Consider the following 14,101-nt stretch of genomic DNA (forward strand, 5'->3'; position numbering starts at 1 on the left):
TAAATAGAGTGCCCCGTGGTGGTGGGTTTAGGGTATGGGCAGTCATAAGCTACGGACAACGAACACAGTTGCAATTTATCAATGGCAATTTTAATGCACAGAGACACTGTGATGAAATCCTGAGGCCAATTGTCGTGCCATTTATCCGCCGCCAACACCTCATGTTTCAGCATGATGATGCACGGCCCCATGCCGCAAGGATCTGTAAACAATTCCTGTAAGCTGAAAATGTCCCAGTTCTTCCATGGCCTGCATACTCACCAGACATGTCACCCACTGAGCATGTTTGGGATGCTCAAGATCGACGTGTTCCAGTTCACGCCAATATCTAGCAACTTCGCACAGCCAATGAAGAAGAGTGGGACAACATTCCACAGGCCACAATCAACCGCCTGATCAACTGTATGTGAAGGAGATGTGTCACGATGCATGAGGCAAATGGTGGTCACATCAGATACTGACTGGTTTGATGATTCACACCCCTACCATTTTTTAAAAGATATTTGTGACTAACAGATGCATATCTATAATCCCAGTCATGTGAAATACATAGATTAGGGCCTAATGAATATATTTCAATTTACTGATTTCCTTAAATTAACTTATATGAAGTATTTTAAATTGTTGCATGTTGCATTTTATATTTTTGTTCAGTGTATATGCCAATAGTGTGCAACAATGCCTACTTTATCATAACCATTACAGATAACAAATTCTAATTGCTAAACGGGCATGACAATGGGCCTCAGGATCTCGTCACTGTATTTCTGTGCATTCAAATTGCCATCAATAAAATGCAATTGTGTTCGTTGTCTGTAGTTTATGCCTGCCCATACTATAACCACACCGCCACCATGGGGCACTGGATTCACAACATTGACATCAGCAAACCGCTTGCCCACACGGCACCATACACGTGGTCTGCGGTTGTGAGGCCGGTTGGACGTACTGCCAAATTCTCTAAAAATACATTGGAGGAGGCTTATAGTAGAGAAATTAACATTCAATTCGCTGGCAACTGCTCTGGTGGACATTCCTGCAGTCAGCATGCCAATGTCACGCTCCCTCAAAACTTGAGACAACTATGGCATTATGTTGTGTGACACAACTGCACACTTTAGAGTGGCCTTTTATTGTCCCCAGAACAAGGTGCACCTGTGTAATGATCATGCTGTTTATTTATTTTTTATTACTCCTTTTTCTCCCCAATTTCGTGGTATCCAATTGGTAGTTAGTCTTGTCTCATCGCTGCAACTCCCGTACAGACTCGGGAGAAGCGAAGGTAGAGAGCCGTGCGTCCTCCGAAACCCAACTGAGCCGCACCGCCGCACCAATGTGTCCGAAGAAACACTGTACACCTGGCGACCATGTCAGCGTGCACTGCGCTCGGCCCGCCACAGGAGTTGCTAGTGTGCGATGGGACAAGGGCATCCCTGCCGGCCAAACCCTCCCCTAACCCGGACGATGCTGGGCCAATTGTGCTCCGCCCCATGGGTCTCCCGGTCGCGACAGAGCCTGGACTCAAACCCAGAATCTCTAGTGGCACAGCTAGCCTTAGACCACTGCGCCATTTGGATGGCCTTGATCTTTCTGTTTAATCAGTTCCTTGATATGCCACACCTGTCAGGTCGATGGATTATCTTGGCAAAGGAGAAATGCTCACTAACAGAGATGTAAACAAATTTGTGCACAAAATTTGAGAGAAATAGGTTCTCCTGAGTGGCACAGCGGCCTAAGGCAGTACATCGCAGTGCTAGAGGCGTCACTACCCGGGCTGTTTTCGCAGCCGGCCGCGACCGGGAGACCCATGAGGCGGCGCACAATTGGCCCAGAGTCGTCCGGGTTAGGGGAGGATTTGGCCGGCCGGGATGTCCTTGTCCCATTGGGCTCTAGCGAATCCTGGCGGGCCGGGCGCATGCGCGCTGACACGGTCGCCAGTTGGACAGTGTTTTCTCTGACACATTGGTGCGGCTGCCTTCCGGGTTAAGCGAGCATTGTGTCAAGAAGCAGCGCCGCTTGGCAGGGTCTTGTTTCGGAGGACACATGGCTCTTGACCTTCACCTCTCCCGAGTCCGTACGGGAATTGCAGCGATGGGACAAGACCATAACTACCAATTGGCTATCACGAAAGTGGGGAGAAAAACGGGTAAAATAAATAAATACTTTTTTAAATTAGCTTATTTAGCATATGGACAATTTCTGTGGTCTGTTATTTTAGCTCATGACAGGTGGGATCAACACTTCACACTGAACAAAAATATAAACACAACATGTAATTTCATATATTCAGTTAATAAAAAAATGCCATTTAAGATTCAAATATTACATCATTAACACAATCTTCAAAAGGGTAGGAACCTCAACAGTAGCACTTGCTTGTAGAACCCTACGGCTGTGCAATGGCATAGCCTTGTTTTGTTAAATTAGCAGACAAGACACTTATTTTCCAAGCTCTTATCACAGTCAAGACACACCTATTTTATAGTAAAAAAACATGATGTAATATAATAAAATAGAACTTATTTCTCGTAAGTTTTTGTTCCACATTATTTTTTGTACTGCATTGTTTGGTTTAGAGCTTGCAAGAAAGGCATTTCACTGTACTTGTGCACATGACATTCATTATCCTGCGCCTGGAACAGTTATTTTCAAGGAGTGATCATTTGAAACCGGGCTCAATTTGGCGAGTTGAAAGACAATTTTTTTCAGGGTTACAAACCAAAATCTGTCTTATTTTCGATATACAGATTTGTAGTTTATTCTGCCTGATCTTTGGAATTGTCTAAATGGATTAACAATTCCACATTGAACACTGCATGGGGATGAATTACTCTGTTTGGTGAGTAGGCCTAAGCTTAATGATTCTGATTAAAATACACTCATTGATGAAGACAAACTTACGTTTTCGCATATTTTCAGTGTGGAACCTGTATGTTTAGGGTGGTTATAGCGTACCAATTCTGAATGGCGCTAACAGTTCGCAAAGTAGGGTTGTCAGTAGTTACCACAGCCACAAAGTCATAAATCCCACCTATTTTTATACAATTTCTCTTCTTAGAATCAGATTTTATGCCTTACCCTTAACCACACTGCTAACCTTAAATTAATAACAAACATGTTTTTCATGAATTTGGACGATATAGCCAATTTTGACTTTGTGCATGTGGTAACTAGTGACAAACGCAAGTTCGCCTAAGCGAAAAATAAAAATAGACCGGACGCAATTATTCCAAAACTGCAGTTTATTGTTGGAACACATATTTCCCTACTTCAGTCAACCAGTCCATTTTGAATATGTGATACAACTGTCATCATTTCTACAATAAATGTAGCTTGTGTATCCCATCAGTTAGTTTGTATAGGCCTAACAGAGCTTGTGCGTACAGTCAGCATGTGTGTAGAGGGAGTGGTCAGAACGCAATAGAGCGAGTTAGACACAGATGGACAAGGGAATTTTGGGAGAAAAACCGTGTGATGCTTGGCATGGTTCTTTTTTGTTCTGTCCCGAAAATGCACATGCACAAATAGAACACTAGAGTCCAAATAAAATGTATGTGTTCTTCAAGACAACATTTCAACCAAATAGTTTTAAAGTTTATAAAAAAGATATCTGGTTAAAGATCGAGTTTTGACAGTTCATTTTGAGTACTTGAATTCTCATACCCATCTCTAACTGTTATAATTATAGTTGCTGTATTATTAGGCCTGTATGAAATGCAAGTGTACAGTGCATTCGGAAAGTATTCAGACCCCTTGACTTTTTAGTTAGTCATTCTAAAATGGATTAAATCATTTTTTCCCCTCATCAATCTACACACAATACCCCATAATGACAAAGAAAAAACATGTTTTTTTAGAAATTTTTCCAAATGTATAAAAAAAATATGAAACTGAAATATCACGTTTACATAAGTATTAAGACCCTTTACTCAGTACTTTTGTTGAAGCACCGTTGGCAGCGATTTTTCTCCTATTCTCTGCAGATCCTATGAAGCTCTGTCAGGTTGGATGCGGAGCATCGCTGCACAGCTACTTTCAGATCTCTCCAGAGATGTTTGATCGGGTTCAAGTCTGGGCTCTGCCTGGGCCACTCAAGGATATTCAGAGACTTTTCTCGAAGCCACTCATGCATTGTCTTGGCTGTGTGATTAGGGTCGTTGTCCTGTTGGAAGGTGAAGCTTCGCCCCAGTCTGAGGTCCTGACTGCTCTGGAGCAGGTTTTTATCAAGGATCTCTCTGTTCTGTGCTCAGTTCATCTTTCCCTAGATCCTGACTAGTCTCCCAGTCCCTGCCACTGAAAAACATCCCCCCAGCATGATGCTACCACAACCATTTATTTTATTTTCATTTGTTTTATTTAACCTTTATATAACTAGGTAAATCAGTTAAGAACAAATTCTTATTTACAATGACGGCCTACCCTGGCCTAACCTGGGCGGCGCTGGGCCAACCATGCTTCACCGTAGGGATGGTGGCAGGTTTCTTCCAGACGTGACGCTTGGCCTTCAGGCCAAAGAGTCAAAGAGTTCAGTCTTGGTTTCATCAGACCAGAGAATCTTGTTTCTCATGGTCTGAGAGTCCTTTAGGTGCCTTTTGTCAAACTCCAAGCGGGCTGTCATGTGCTTTTTACTGAGGAGTGCTTCCGTCTGGCCACTCTACCATAAAGGTCTGATTGGTGGAGTGCTGCAGAGATGGTTGTCCTTCTGGAAGGTTCTCCCATCTCCACAGAGGAGCTCTTTCAGAGTGATCATCGGCTTCTTGGTCACCTCCCTGACCAAGGCCCTTCTTCCCCTATTGCTCAGTTTGGCCGAGCGGCCAGCTCTAGGAAGAGTCTTGGTGGTCCTAAATTTCAAGTCTCATAGCAGAGGGTCTGAATACTTATGTAAATAAGGTATTTTTAAAATATATTGTTTTATACATTTGCAAAAATGTCTAAACCTGTTTTTGCTTTGTCCATTATGGGGTATTGTGTGTAGATTGATGAGGAAAATAAGGCTGTAACGTAAGAAAATGTGGAAAAAGGGAAGGGGTCTGAATACTTTCCGAATGCACTCTCTGTCTGCACTGCTCACTGTTTGCTTCTACCAAGTTGAACTTCTGATTTCAAAGCTCAAAGAAATGCCATCCTTTTGAAACAGATACCGGTTAGTGGACAATGAACATTCCCTTTATTTGTGTACTGCTTGGCTTAGGGCCTATTTACAGTCATAATCCATTTATTTATTTTATTTAACTAGGCATGTCAAGAACACATCCATAACACATTTAGAAGCATTTTGACCAGTGCAAGCTGCTGAGGTCAAGATGGCTCATAATAATGTCTGGAACGGAGCAAATGGAATGCATCAAATACATGGAAACCATGTTTGATGTATTTGATACCGTTCAACCTATTCAACTCCAGCCATTACCCACGAGCCTATGCTCACTAATTAAGGTGCCACCAACCTCCTGTGATTTTGACTGACATTTTAACTAAAACATCAACTTGTGGTTGTTGACTCATGTATGAAGGTGCTTTCTAACCTATGGCTTATTAAGGTGTTGTGTTGTCCTTATGACAATGTGCTTCAAATATGTCCAGCCAGCTTTGACTGTGCCAGGTTTATGTGTACATAGGCTAATAACCTCTCTTTGTGTGTCCTAGTCACAGTGGTGAGGCGTAGTCATGGACACCACCACCTCTCTGAAGATGACCACTCTGGCCACCCAGAGTCTGTTCAGCTACGTTGAGGAGGACAACGTGCCGGCCATAAAAGCCCACCTGGACAAGTTCAAGGAGGTGGACAGCAGGAGCGAGGTTAGTCAATGACCACTGGATACTAGGCATTGCATGTAACACAGTAAACATACACATGAGAGTTAACATAAACATCTAAAGAAGTACTAGGCTAATTTGTTTAGCCAGATTTTGCTATAAAAGTGATGCTCCAATTAAATCAGTGCTCAGGTAATCTCTTATGTGATTAGTGACCGCCTCTGTCTCTGTCTCTCTCTCCCCCATTCAGAATGGTCAGACTTCCCTGATGGTGGCATCAGAGCAGGGCAGCATAGAGATAGTCCAGGAGCTCATCAGGAGAGGAGCCAACGTCAATCTGGACGACGTGGTACACACACACACACACACACACACACACACCGCACTTAAAACAAATGGTAGCTAGACAATGGGTTTGAGGGATGCTGTCACATGAGTTTTAGACCTAGGACTTTTCCAACCACAACCACACACCTATGCTCAGGACAGGGAGAATAAGTCTGCTGGGAACACGTAAGATTTCGGTCGCTCAAGGTACATAGTAAAAACCATTGTCCAACCCTAAAATGCACCATGATGCCAACAGAATACATTACCGCACAAAGTTAACATTTGGTCTCCGCTGCCCGATAAGCCCTTAGTGTCCAGCCTGCTGAACTCACCACGCTGTGGGTTAACACAGAGCCCCATAATGAGCACCTGTTGAATGCCTCAGGCCTCTGTTAAAGTAAATTACAGGGTGTAGAGCTGCTGTCTCCATCAACACACCCAGCCTCAACCTCTTACTAAACCTCATACACACTCTCAGACTCTCACTACACCAGACTGAGTGAGACGGACCAGACCTGGACACCGCGTCTCTCTCTCTCTATCTCTCCTTTGCTCTCTGTTCTCTATCTGACGCGCTCTCTCTGTCACCTCCACCCCGCGTCCATGAGCACCTGGTACGACCAGCTGGTAGGTACAGCACTGTGGAGCGGATTAATACAGACCGGCAGCCCTCTGATTGGTGGTGGTCCACGGCGACGACGACATGATTGGAGTTTCCGTGGTGACCAAGTGTAACCCCTGTGTTCTGCCCGTCAACAGGACTGCTGGACGGCACTTATCTCAGCGGCTAAAGAGGGCCATGTGGAGGTGGTGAAGGAGCTGCTGGCCAACAATGCCAGCCTGGAGCACCGGGACATGGTGAGAGAGGAGGGTGGGCACTGGGTACAGGGTATTGGGCAAGGACATTGCAGAGTGGGCACTAAAGTAAACACTGGGCAACATGAAGTAAAGCTTTTGTACCTGTGTGTAACATTTCTCTTGAAGGACTAGTTTGAATGAAAAAGTGAGGAAAAACGACATAACAAAAAGATGAAAGGAGGATTATTTTAGATTGGACCGTCTTTTATCTGGATGCATTTTCCAAAGCGTTCAACCTTCTGGGGTGAACAAGGTCACCTACAACTCTGGCACAGCAGTCATTGACTCATTGACGGTGGCCATTGGGTATTTCGTATGACAGCTAAAATACAGTACAATACTTGCTTTATTGGTCCATTTGCACTGAAATTCATATTTTCCTTGCTGTCACAATACCCAACACACACACCCCCCCCCCCCCCCCCCCCACACACACACACAGAGTAGAAAGAGTCTATTCATATTCTTCCTCTACTGTCTTATGTCTGACTGCAATCCATTCCAGGCTGCTTTGAAGTGATTTATCCATTAGCTTGGGATGCGATCCCATTACCTCCAATATAATCTCTTCCATTTTGTAATAATTGCATTTACTGAGCTCTGGATGTCCGGAGTACATTAACCTGGGATATGGTTAATATCTGTAATACAAACCTCTCAGTGGAAGAAGCCTACTTCACATCCTGTCTATCTGCAGCTCTGTGTTCATTCACAGTATAGTTTAGGTTATTCAAAATGCCTTGTTTTTTGCACTTCTGCATGTTTCGCGGAGGGGTAATGATCATGGAGAAAAGACTAATGACAGTGTTTGTTCATTGTGAGTGTCATGACCAAAGGTTTTGCCTTCTGAAATGAGCCATTTCCATTTCATATTTTGAAGTCACTGGACTGGTTCTAGCGTAAGGTGACTCAGGCAATCAATCATGGCTGCGTTGCGTCTCAGTTCGGGAACAGTTTCTGCATATCCTATGACGACTTTTTGTGACATTTATGTGGCAATTTTTTTTGTTAGTACGTTTTGGACTTTTCGGCTCTTCAATATTTTTTTCTCTCGAGGGAAGCCAAAGTCGCTAGCCGACGTCGGCGACTGGTCAACGGTGGGATTCTTCAATGAAGTGCCTGTTGTCGTTCAACGAGAGATGACTCACTCTCATGCACATTTTTCCACTTGAGAAATACTGCACCAAACATCTTAGTCAGATGGAAAATCTCCTCGGTAAAAACATTCAAATGTATTACAGATTTATTGAGTAATCTTGGATTCATTCTGACTATTTTGAGGAAGTGCATACCGTCTACGGTGTCTCAAAATGGACAAACAATTGCGGCTTTTTTATCATTTTTCAAGCCAAGGTCTTTTAAGGGAGTATGCGAGCAGACTCGAGTTCCAAACCTCTTAGGCGCCAGCCGAACTGAAGCATGCTGACGCCTTAAGCCACCCTGGTGCCAGCCTGTCTGTACTAATAACAGGATTAAACCCACTGTTTGGCTATGTGCATGTCGTGCTGTATGACATCATGACATCATACAGAAGATGACTGCTCTACTTCTCCCTGGCACTGTGGGAATTGTGGCAATAGCCACTAACTATACATGTCACCACTTCCCATTTAATGTGTGTGTGTGTGTGTGTGTGTGCGCGCCTGTGTGGTTTACTGTACAGGGGGGATGGAGTGCCCTCATGTGGGCTTCCTATAAGGGTCGTGTGGAGGTTACCCAGCTACTGCTGGAGAAAGGAGCTAGCCCCAACATCACTGGCCAGGTACACTGGTACTATTCCTATCTAAAGAGCTTTAGACCTTGTATTCATTCACAAATTAAAGCATATACTGTAATTAGGTAAATCATTTGTGTATTTCAGAATGAGTTAAATATGCTAATGTCTGTCCTTACAGTACAGCGTCTACCCCATTATCTGGGCGGCTGGACGAGGCCATGCTGATATAGTGCATCTCCTGATTCATCACGGAGCTAAAGTCAACTGCTCTGACAAGGTAAGCACTCACCACTGGTCCTGTGTTCAATTTGTCTTGTATAAAAATGCCATAAAAGTTATGATTTTTTTTAATGACAAAGTAACCTAAAGTAAGTATACTAAATGACCCTACATTCGGTGTTTCAATAGTCATCAACGCTCTCTTTCTTTCTTCTTTTCTCTCCTCCCCTGTTCTCAGTATGGCACTACCCCGTTGATCTGGGCGGCCAGGAAGGGCCACTATGACAGTGTGATACACCTGCTGGTCAATGGGGCCGATGTGGACCAGGAGGGAGCAGTAAGTGGACTTCCCTACTCTCGTTTAAACCTCATTACACAAGGCCTGAGCGGATCACACACACAATGGGCTCAAGCAAGGGTCGGTTCACTCCAAAATGTATTTTTTAATCTATTTTGTCTTGGGGGAAAAATGTATGAATATTCTCAAATGCCTTGTCAGAGGTTTTTGTCATACGTTTGACTACACACTCTTTAAAATAAGGCCTTATCTGATCAGTCAGAGCTTTGTCCGTATAGATATTCATTCATTCCCGTCCATCGTGAAAAAATAGGCTTTAGCTGCAATCCATGAAAGGAAACACTGTGTTGAAATGACAAAAACCTGACTGTTATTCTCTCCCTATCAGAATTCCATGACAGCTCTGATCGTGGCTGTGCGGGGTGGTTTCAATGAGGTGGTGAAGGAGATTCTGAAGAGGAACCCCAACGTCAACATGACAGACAAGGACGGCAACACGGCCCTGATGATCGCTGCCAAGGAAGGCTACAATGAGATAGTCCAGGACCTGCTGGACGCTGGCACCTACATCAACATACCAGACAGGGTAGGTGACCATCACTAACCTCTAAAGATGAGCTGAAATATTGCCCTGATAACCCTGACAATAAACAGTAGAGTCTAGACAGGATTATATCAACCTGAATGATAATGGTCATGCTGTATGGATAAATGTGCTGATGGTAACAGCACGTATCGTCTGCTCCTCTACAGTATAATCCATCTTTTCTGTTGTGTGGTGATTGAGTTTGTGTTCTCTGTATTGAAAGCCTGTGCTGTTTATTTTGTGTGTCACAGAGTGGGGAGACAGTGCTGATCGGAGCAGTGCGAGGAGGACATGTGGAGATTGTCAGAGCCCTTCTAAACAAATATGCCGACATTGACGTCAAGGGACAGGTAGGAGTCCCCTCCCCACTCAGACAGTCCCAGCAAAATTCTTGCTTGGGAATTTGCTCATTGCTAAGAAACTATTTTTTTTTTTTTTTTTTACAATTTTTTAAATTAAAACAATCACAGTTTGGTACTTAATTGTTACCCAGAAATGATTTGATATTGAGATAAAAACCGCTGCATTGGACCTTTAACATCTCTGGTCTATCATCATGCCAATTTATTAGGGCACACCGTAGCAAAATGTTTTACAACAGAAAACAAAAACAAGCGTTTCTTATTGGATATGTTCAGGTAGTCCCTCCCTGTTTCTGTCAGGTTTCTTCCGTTTGGTGCCTAATGAATATGACCCTGTTCTCAACTGTGTAAAACAGGATAGTAAGACTGCCCTCTACTGGGCAGTGGAGAAAGGGAACGCCACCATGGTGAGAGACATCCTCCAATGCAACCCGGACACTGAGAGCTGCACCAAGGTAAGGAACAGCCACAGCTGCTATAAATAAGCAAATTCCTCTCTTGTCAACATCAACATTGTGGCGGCAGGTAGCCTAGTGGTTAGAGTGTTGGACTAGTAACCGAAAGGTTGCAAGATCCAATCCCCGAGCTGACAAGGTCAAAAAAATCTGTCGTTCTGCCCCTGAACAAGGCAGCTAACCCACTGTTCCTAGACCGTCATTGAAAATAATAATTTGTTCTTAACTGACTTGCCTAGTTAAATAAAGGTAAAAAATAATAAAAAGTTGTGATAAAGTTGTGACGGTTTAAAAACGAGTTTTATACAAGTGTGATTAGTGTTGCAAATGTACATTTGCTTGCTTCTATTCTCACCAATCACTGTTCTTGGTCTGACATGATGATGATGTGTGTTTCAGGATGCAGAGACCCCTTTGATCAAAGCCACCAAGATGAGGAAAATTGAGATAGTGGAGCTGCTCCTGGACAGAGGGGCCAAGGTGGCTGCTGTGGACAAGGTACTGTACAAACACGACATATAGAGCCTAGGATGTGTCTTTAGAATAACAGCACAGGTTCTGTATTCGAGCCAATGTCTGACGTGTGACCGCCAAATATATATCCACATTGAGCAATCCAAATGTTCTACCTTACTTTACTCTACACCACTCTCTCTCTAATCATCTCTCTCTTCTCCTGTCCAGAAAGGCGACACGGCCCTTCACATTGCCATCAGAGGGCGGAGCCGCAAGCTGGCTGAGCTCCTCCTGAGGAACCCTAAAGATGGCCGCCTGCTCTACCGCCCCAATAAGGCCGGCGAGACGCCCTACAACATCGACTGCACCCACCAGAAGAGCATCCTCACTCAGATCTTTGGAGCCAGTGAGACATGATACTCAAATCACATAGACATGCATATAGTGCACAAGAGTACTCTAGGGTTGTATTTTAGCCTGTTATTATGAATGAAATTGTAATACCCAACTGGTATTATTTAAAACATCTTTTAATATGAATCATTACTTTTAGCTCTTTCAATCTTGTTTTGGAAATTTGATGATTTATTATTTGGAAGTATTGCTGTATTTATCAAGTGATGACCACTCACACTCTCCCATCTCTCTCCCTCTCCCCCTGTCTCTCAGAGCACCTGTCTCCCTCTGAGTCTGACGGTGACATGCTGGGGTATGACCTGTACAGCAGTGCCCTGGCAGACATCCTCAGTGAGCCCACCATGCAGCCGCCCATCTGTGTTGGCCTGTACGCCCAGTGGGGCAGCGGCAAGTCCTTCCTGCTCAAGAAGCTGGAGGGTAAGAGAGCACCTCCAGGAATATCACTAGGGCTGTTCTTTTGCTAGTGTCCCAAGGCTCTCATTTAAAAATAATTAGGCTTTTAACCTCTCACTAAACAACAGCAATATGAATCTAAAAGTGAATATGTCAGCCCATTTAGTCACGTTCTGTACATTAGCTCTATAAAATGAGTTTCCTTTTTCTCATTACCAGGCTGTCTGCCTTAGTGCCTCATTTGTAGTTTCCTGTGTAAGGCAGGAACCGCTAGGGGTCCTTCTCATTTTCACTTGCCTATTATTTTGTATAACCTCTCTCTCCCTCCCTTTCCTCCAGATGAGATGAAGACATTTGCAGGCCAGCAGATTGAGCCTCTGTTCCAGTTCTCGTGGCTGGTGGTCTTCCTGTCCCTGCTGCTGTGTGGTTCTGTGGCTCTTGTCCTGGGCTTCACCGTCGACCCCCGCCTGGCCATCGCGGTCTCCCTCAGCCTCCTCACCCTGCTCTACGTCTTCTTTGGTGAGGAACACTAGAATAGAGTAGAATGGAATGGAGGAGAATAAAATGGGTAAACAAAAACTCTGGGCCTTGGGTTTCCTGCAGTTAAGGAAAGTTGCATGTATTACATCACTAGAGGGCGCCTTGGGTCTACGTTTGGAGCGATCTTACAGCGTTTTGCTACATACAACTACATTTTTCACGTTCTATGTCATTTTTCACGTTCTATGAGTTTGAGCAGCAGCTCCAGGTAGCCCACCTGGCGGGCCAGACGGGTGCTGAGGACCCACGCCCAATTCCAGTTCTCTTTTCTCTCTCTCTCATCATAGGTAGGGGAAAGTCTGATGGTCAATCGGAAATGTGATGTATTCTTTTCTCTCTCTCTCGCCCTCCCTGCAGTGTTGGTGTACTTCGGGGGTCGTCGTGAGGGGGAGAACTGGAACTGGGCGTGGGTCCTCAGCACCCGTCTGGCCCGCCAGGTGGGCTACCTGGAGCTGCTGCTCAAACTCATGTTTGTCAACCCCCCCGAGCTGCCTGAGCAGACTACCCGCGCCCTGCCTGTCAGGTAACACACACACATACATACATAAAATACATGCTTGAAGCCGCTCGTGCACACGCACCTTGATGTGAATGACCTTCAATAGAAAAAGTATATTCTACAAACCTGTGTGTGTGTGTGTGTGTGTGTGTGTGTGTGTGTGTGTGTGTGTGTGTGTGTGTGTGTGTGTGTGTGTGTGTGTGTGTGTGTGTGTGTGTGTGTGTGTGTGTGTGTGTGTGTCAGGTTCTTGTTCACAGACTACAATCGTCTGTCCAGTGTGGGAGGGGAGACCAGCCTGGCAGAGATGATAGCCACCCTGTCTGATGCCTGTGAGAGGGAGTTTGGCTTCATGGCCACCCGCCTCTTCAGGGTGTTCAAGAACGAGGAGAACCAAGGTACTATGTTTGTCTCCACTTTGGATATCCTTTATAACCTTGTCGTATTACCTCTGTCTCTAATACTGTGTATTTAGTGTACAGCAGGCCTCGAATTTCCCTGCCCCTTGTGTGGCCGTTGTGCCCCCCTGGGCTGAAATATAATAATTATAATTCCCTTCTACCGGCTACCAATCGCCGTGCTCCGAAGCACCTATTACTCACATGGCTTTCTCAGGTATCTCAATTCTTAATAGCCAATGCCTGCCGGGTGATCGGGTCCTTATCACAGGCCTCGCAGCTTCGAAGTACAGGTGAAGGCAAACACATCGGGATGCAACGGTGCACGTCATTCTTATGGAATTCCGAGGTGCACGTTGAAGACGTTAGAAGAACTGTCCACGTTTACTTTTCCTCAGCCAACAGGATGAGTAACAAACAGCAAAAGCACTAGCCTGTGTCAACCTACTATCCCCCATAGTACAAAAGTTGACCTATTCTATTGGTCAGCTTGTCATTCTGTGCTACAAATAAATCTTCCGAACAGAATCTGGGACAGTTGTGGAACGATAGATCCCAAATTCATACAACCAGTACATCAAAAAACCTTTTAAAAGCAATGAAGCTGATGCAACAGATCAGAACGTTTAGCTTAAAATTTTGATAAACTATTATTTCATCACATTATAAGCGCAGCAATGCGCACACAGCAGTAGGCTCTACAGTGCATTCAGAAAGTATTCAGACCCCTTCCCCTTTTCCAAATGTTATGTTGCAGCCTTATTCTAAAATGCAAGCAGTTTCATGTGACAAAGATGAAAATATCCTTTAGAAATTTAG

The 14,101-nt window shown here is 44.5% G+C and overlaps 1 protein-coding gene across 9 annotated transcripts in view; it reads left to right on the top strand.

Moving 5' to 3' along the window:
* The window catches only part of kidins220a (kinase D-interacting substrate 220a), a 110,960-nt gene that overhangs the window by 32,725 nt on the left and 64,134 nt on the right, over nucleotides 1-14,101 (top strand). For 6 of the 9 annotated variants that reach the window (XM_029713943.1, XM_029713937.1, XM_029713935.1 and 3 more), the window contains 15 exons: nucleotides 5,647-5,799; nucleotides 6,008-6,106; nucleotides 6,847-6,945; nucleotides 8,609-8,707; nucleotides 8,841-8,939; nucleotides 9,120-9,218; nucleotides 9,568-9,765; nucleotides 10,017-10,115; nucleotides 10,484-10,582; nucleotides 10,982-11,080; nucleotides 11,267-11,444; nucleotides 11,708-11,872; nucleotides 12,188-12,367; nucleotides 12,746-12,911; nucleotides 13,131-13,282. In XM_029713943.1, the coding sequence (XP_029569803.1) occupies nucleotides 5,668-5,799; nucleotides 6,008-6,106; nucleotides 6,847-6,945; nucleotides 8,609-8,707; nucleotides 8,841-8,939; nucleotides 9,120-9,218; nucleotides 9,568-9,765; nucleotides 10,017-10,115; nucleotides 10,484-10,582; nucleotides 10,982-11,080; nucleotides 11,267-11,444; nucleotides 11,708-11,872; nucleotides 12,188-12,367; nucleotides 12,746-12,911; nucleotides 13,131-13,282 (1,963 nt within the window). In that variant the 5' untranslated portion in view covers nucleotides 5,647-5,667. Of the gene's footprint in view, nucleotides 1-2,126; nucleotides 2,147-2,204; nucleotides 2,840-5,646; nucleotides 5,800-6,007; nucleotides 6,107-6,846; nucleotides 6,946-8,608; nucleotides 8,708-8,840; nucleotides 8,940-9,119; nucleotides 9,219-9,567; nucleotides 9,766-10,016; nucleotides 10,116-10,483; nucleotides 10,583-10,981; nucleotides 11,081-11,266; nucleotides 11,445-11,707; nucleotides 11,873-12,187; nucleotides 12,368-12,745; nucleotides 12,912-13,130; nucleotides 13,283-14,101 lie in introns of those variants that run through there. The other 3 variants (XM_029713941.1, XM_029713939.1, XM_029713942.1) reach the window with 3 other exon arrangements.

The sequence above is a fragment of the Salmo trutta genome, chromosome 25 (assembly GCF_901001165.1).
Source record: "Salmo trutta chromosome 25, fSalTru1.1, whole genome shotgun sequence".
NCBI lineage: Eukaryota > Metazoa > Chordata > Actinopteri > Salmoniformes > Salmonidae > Salmo > Salmo trutta.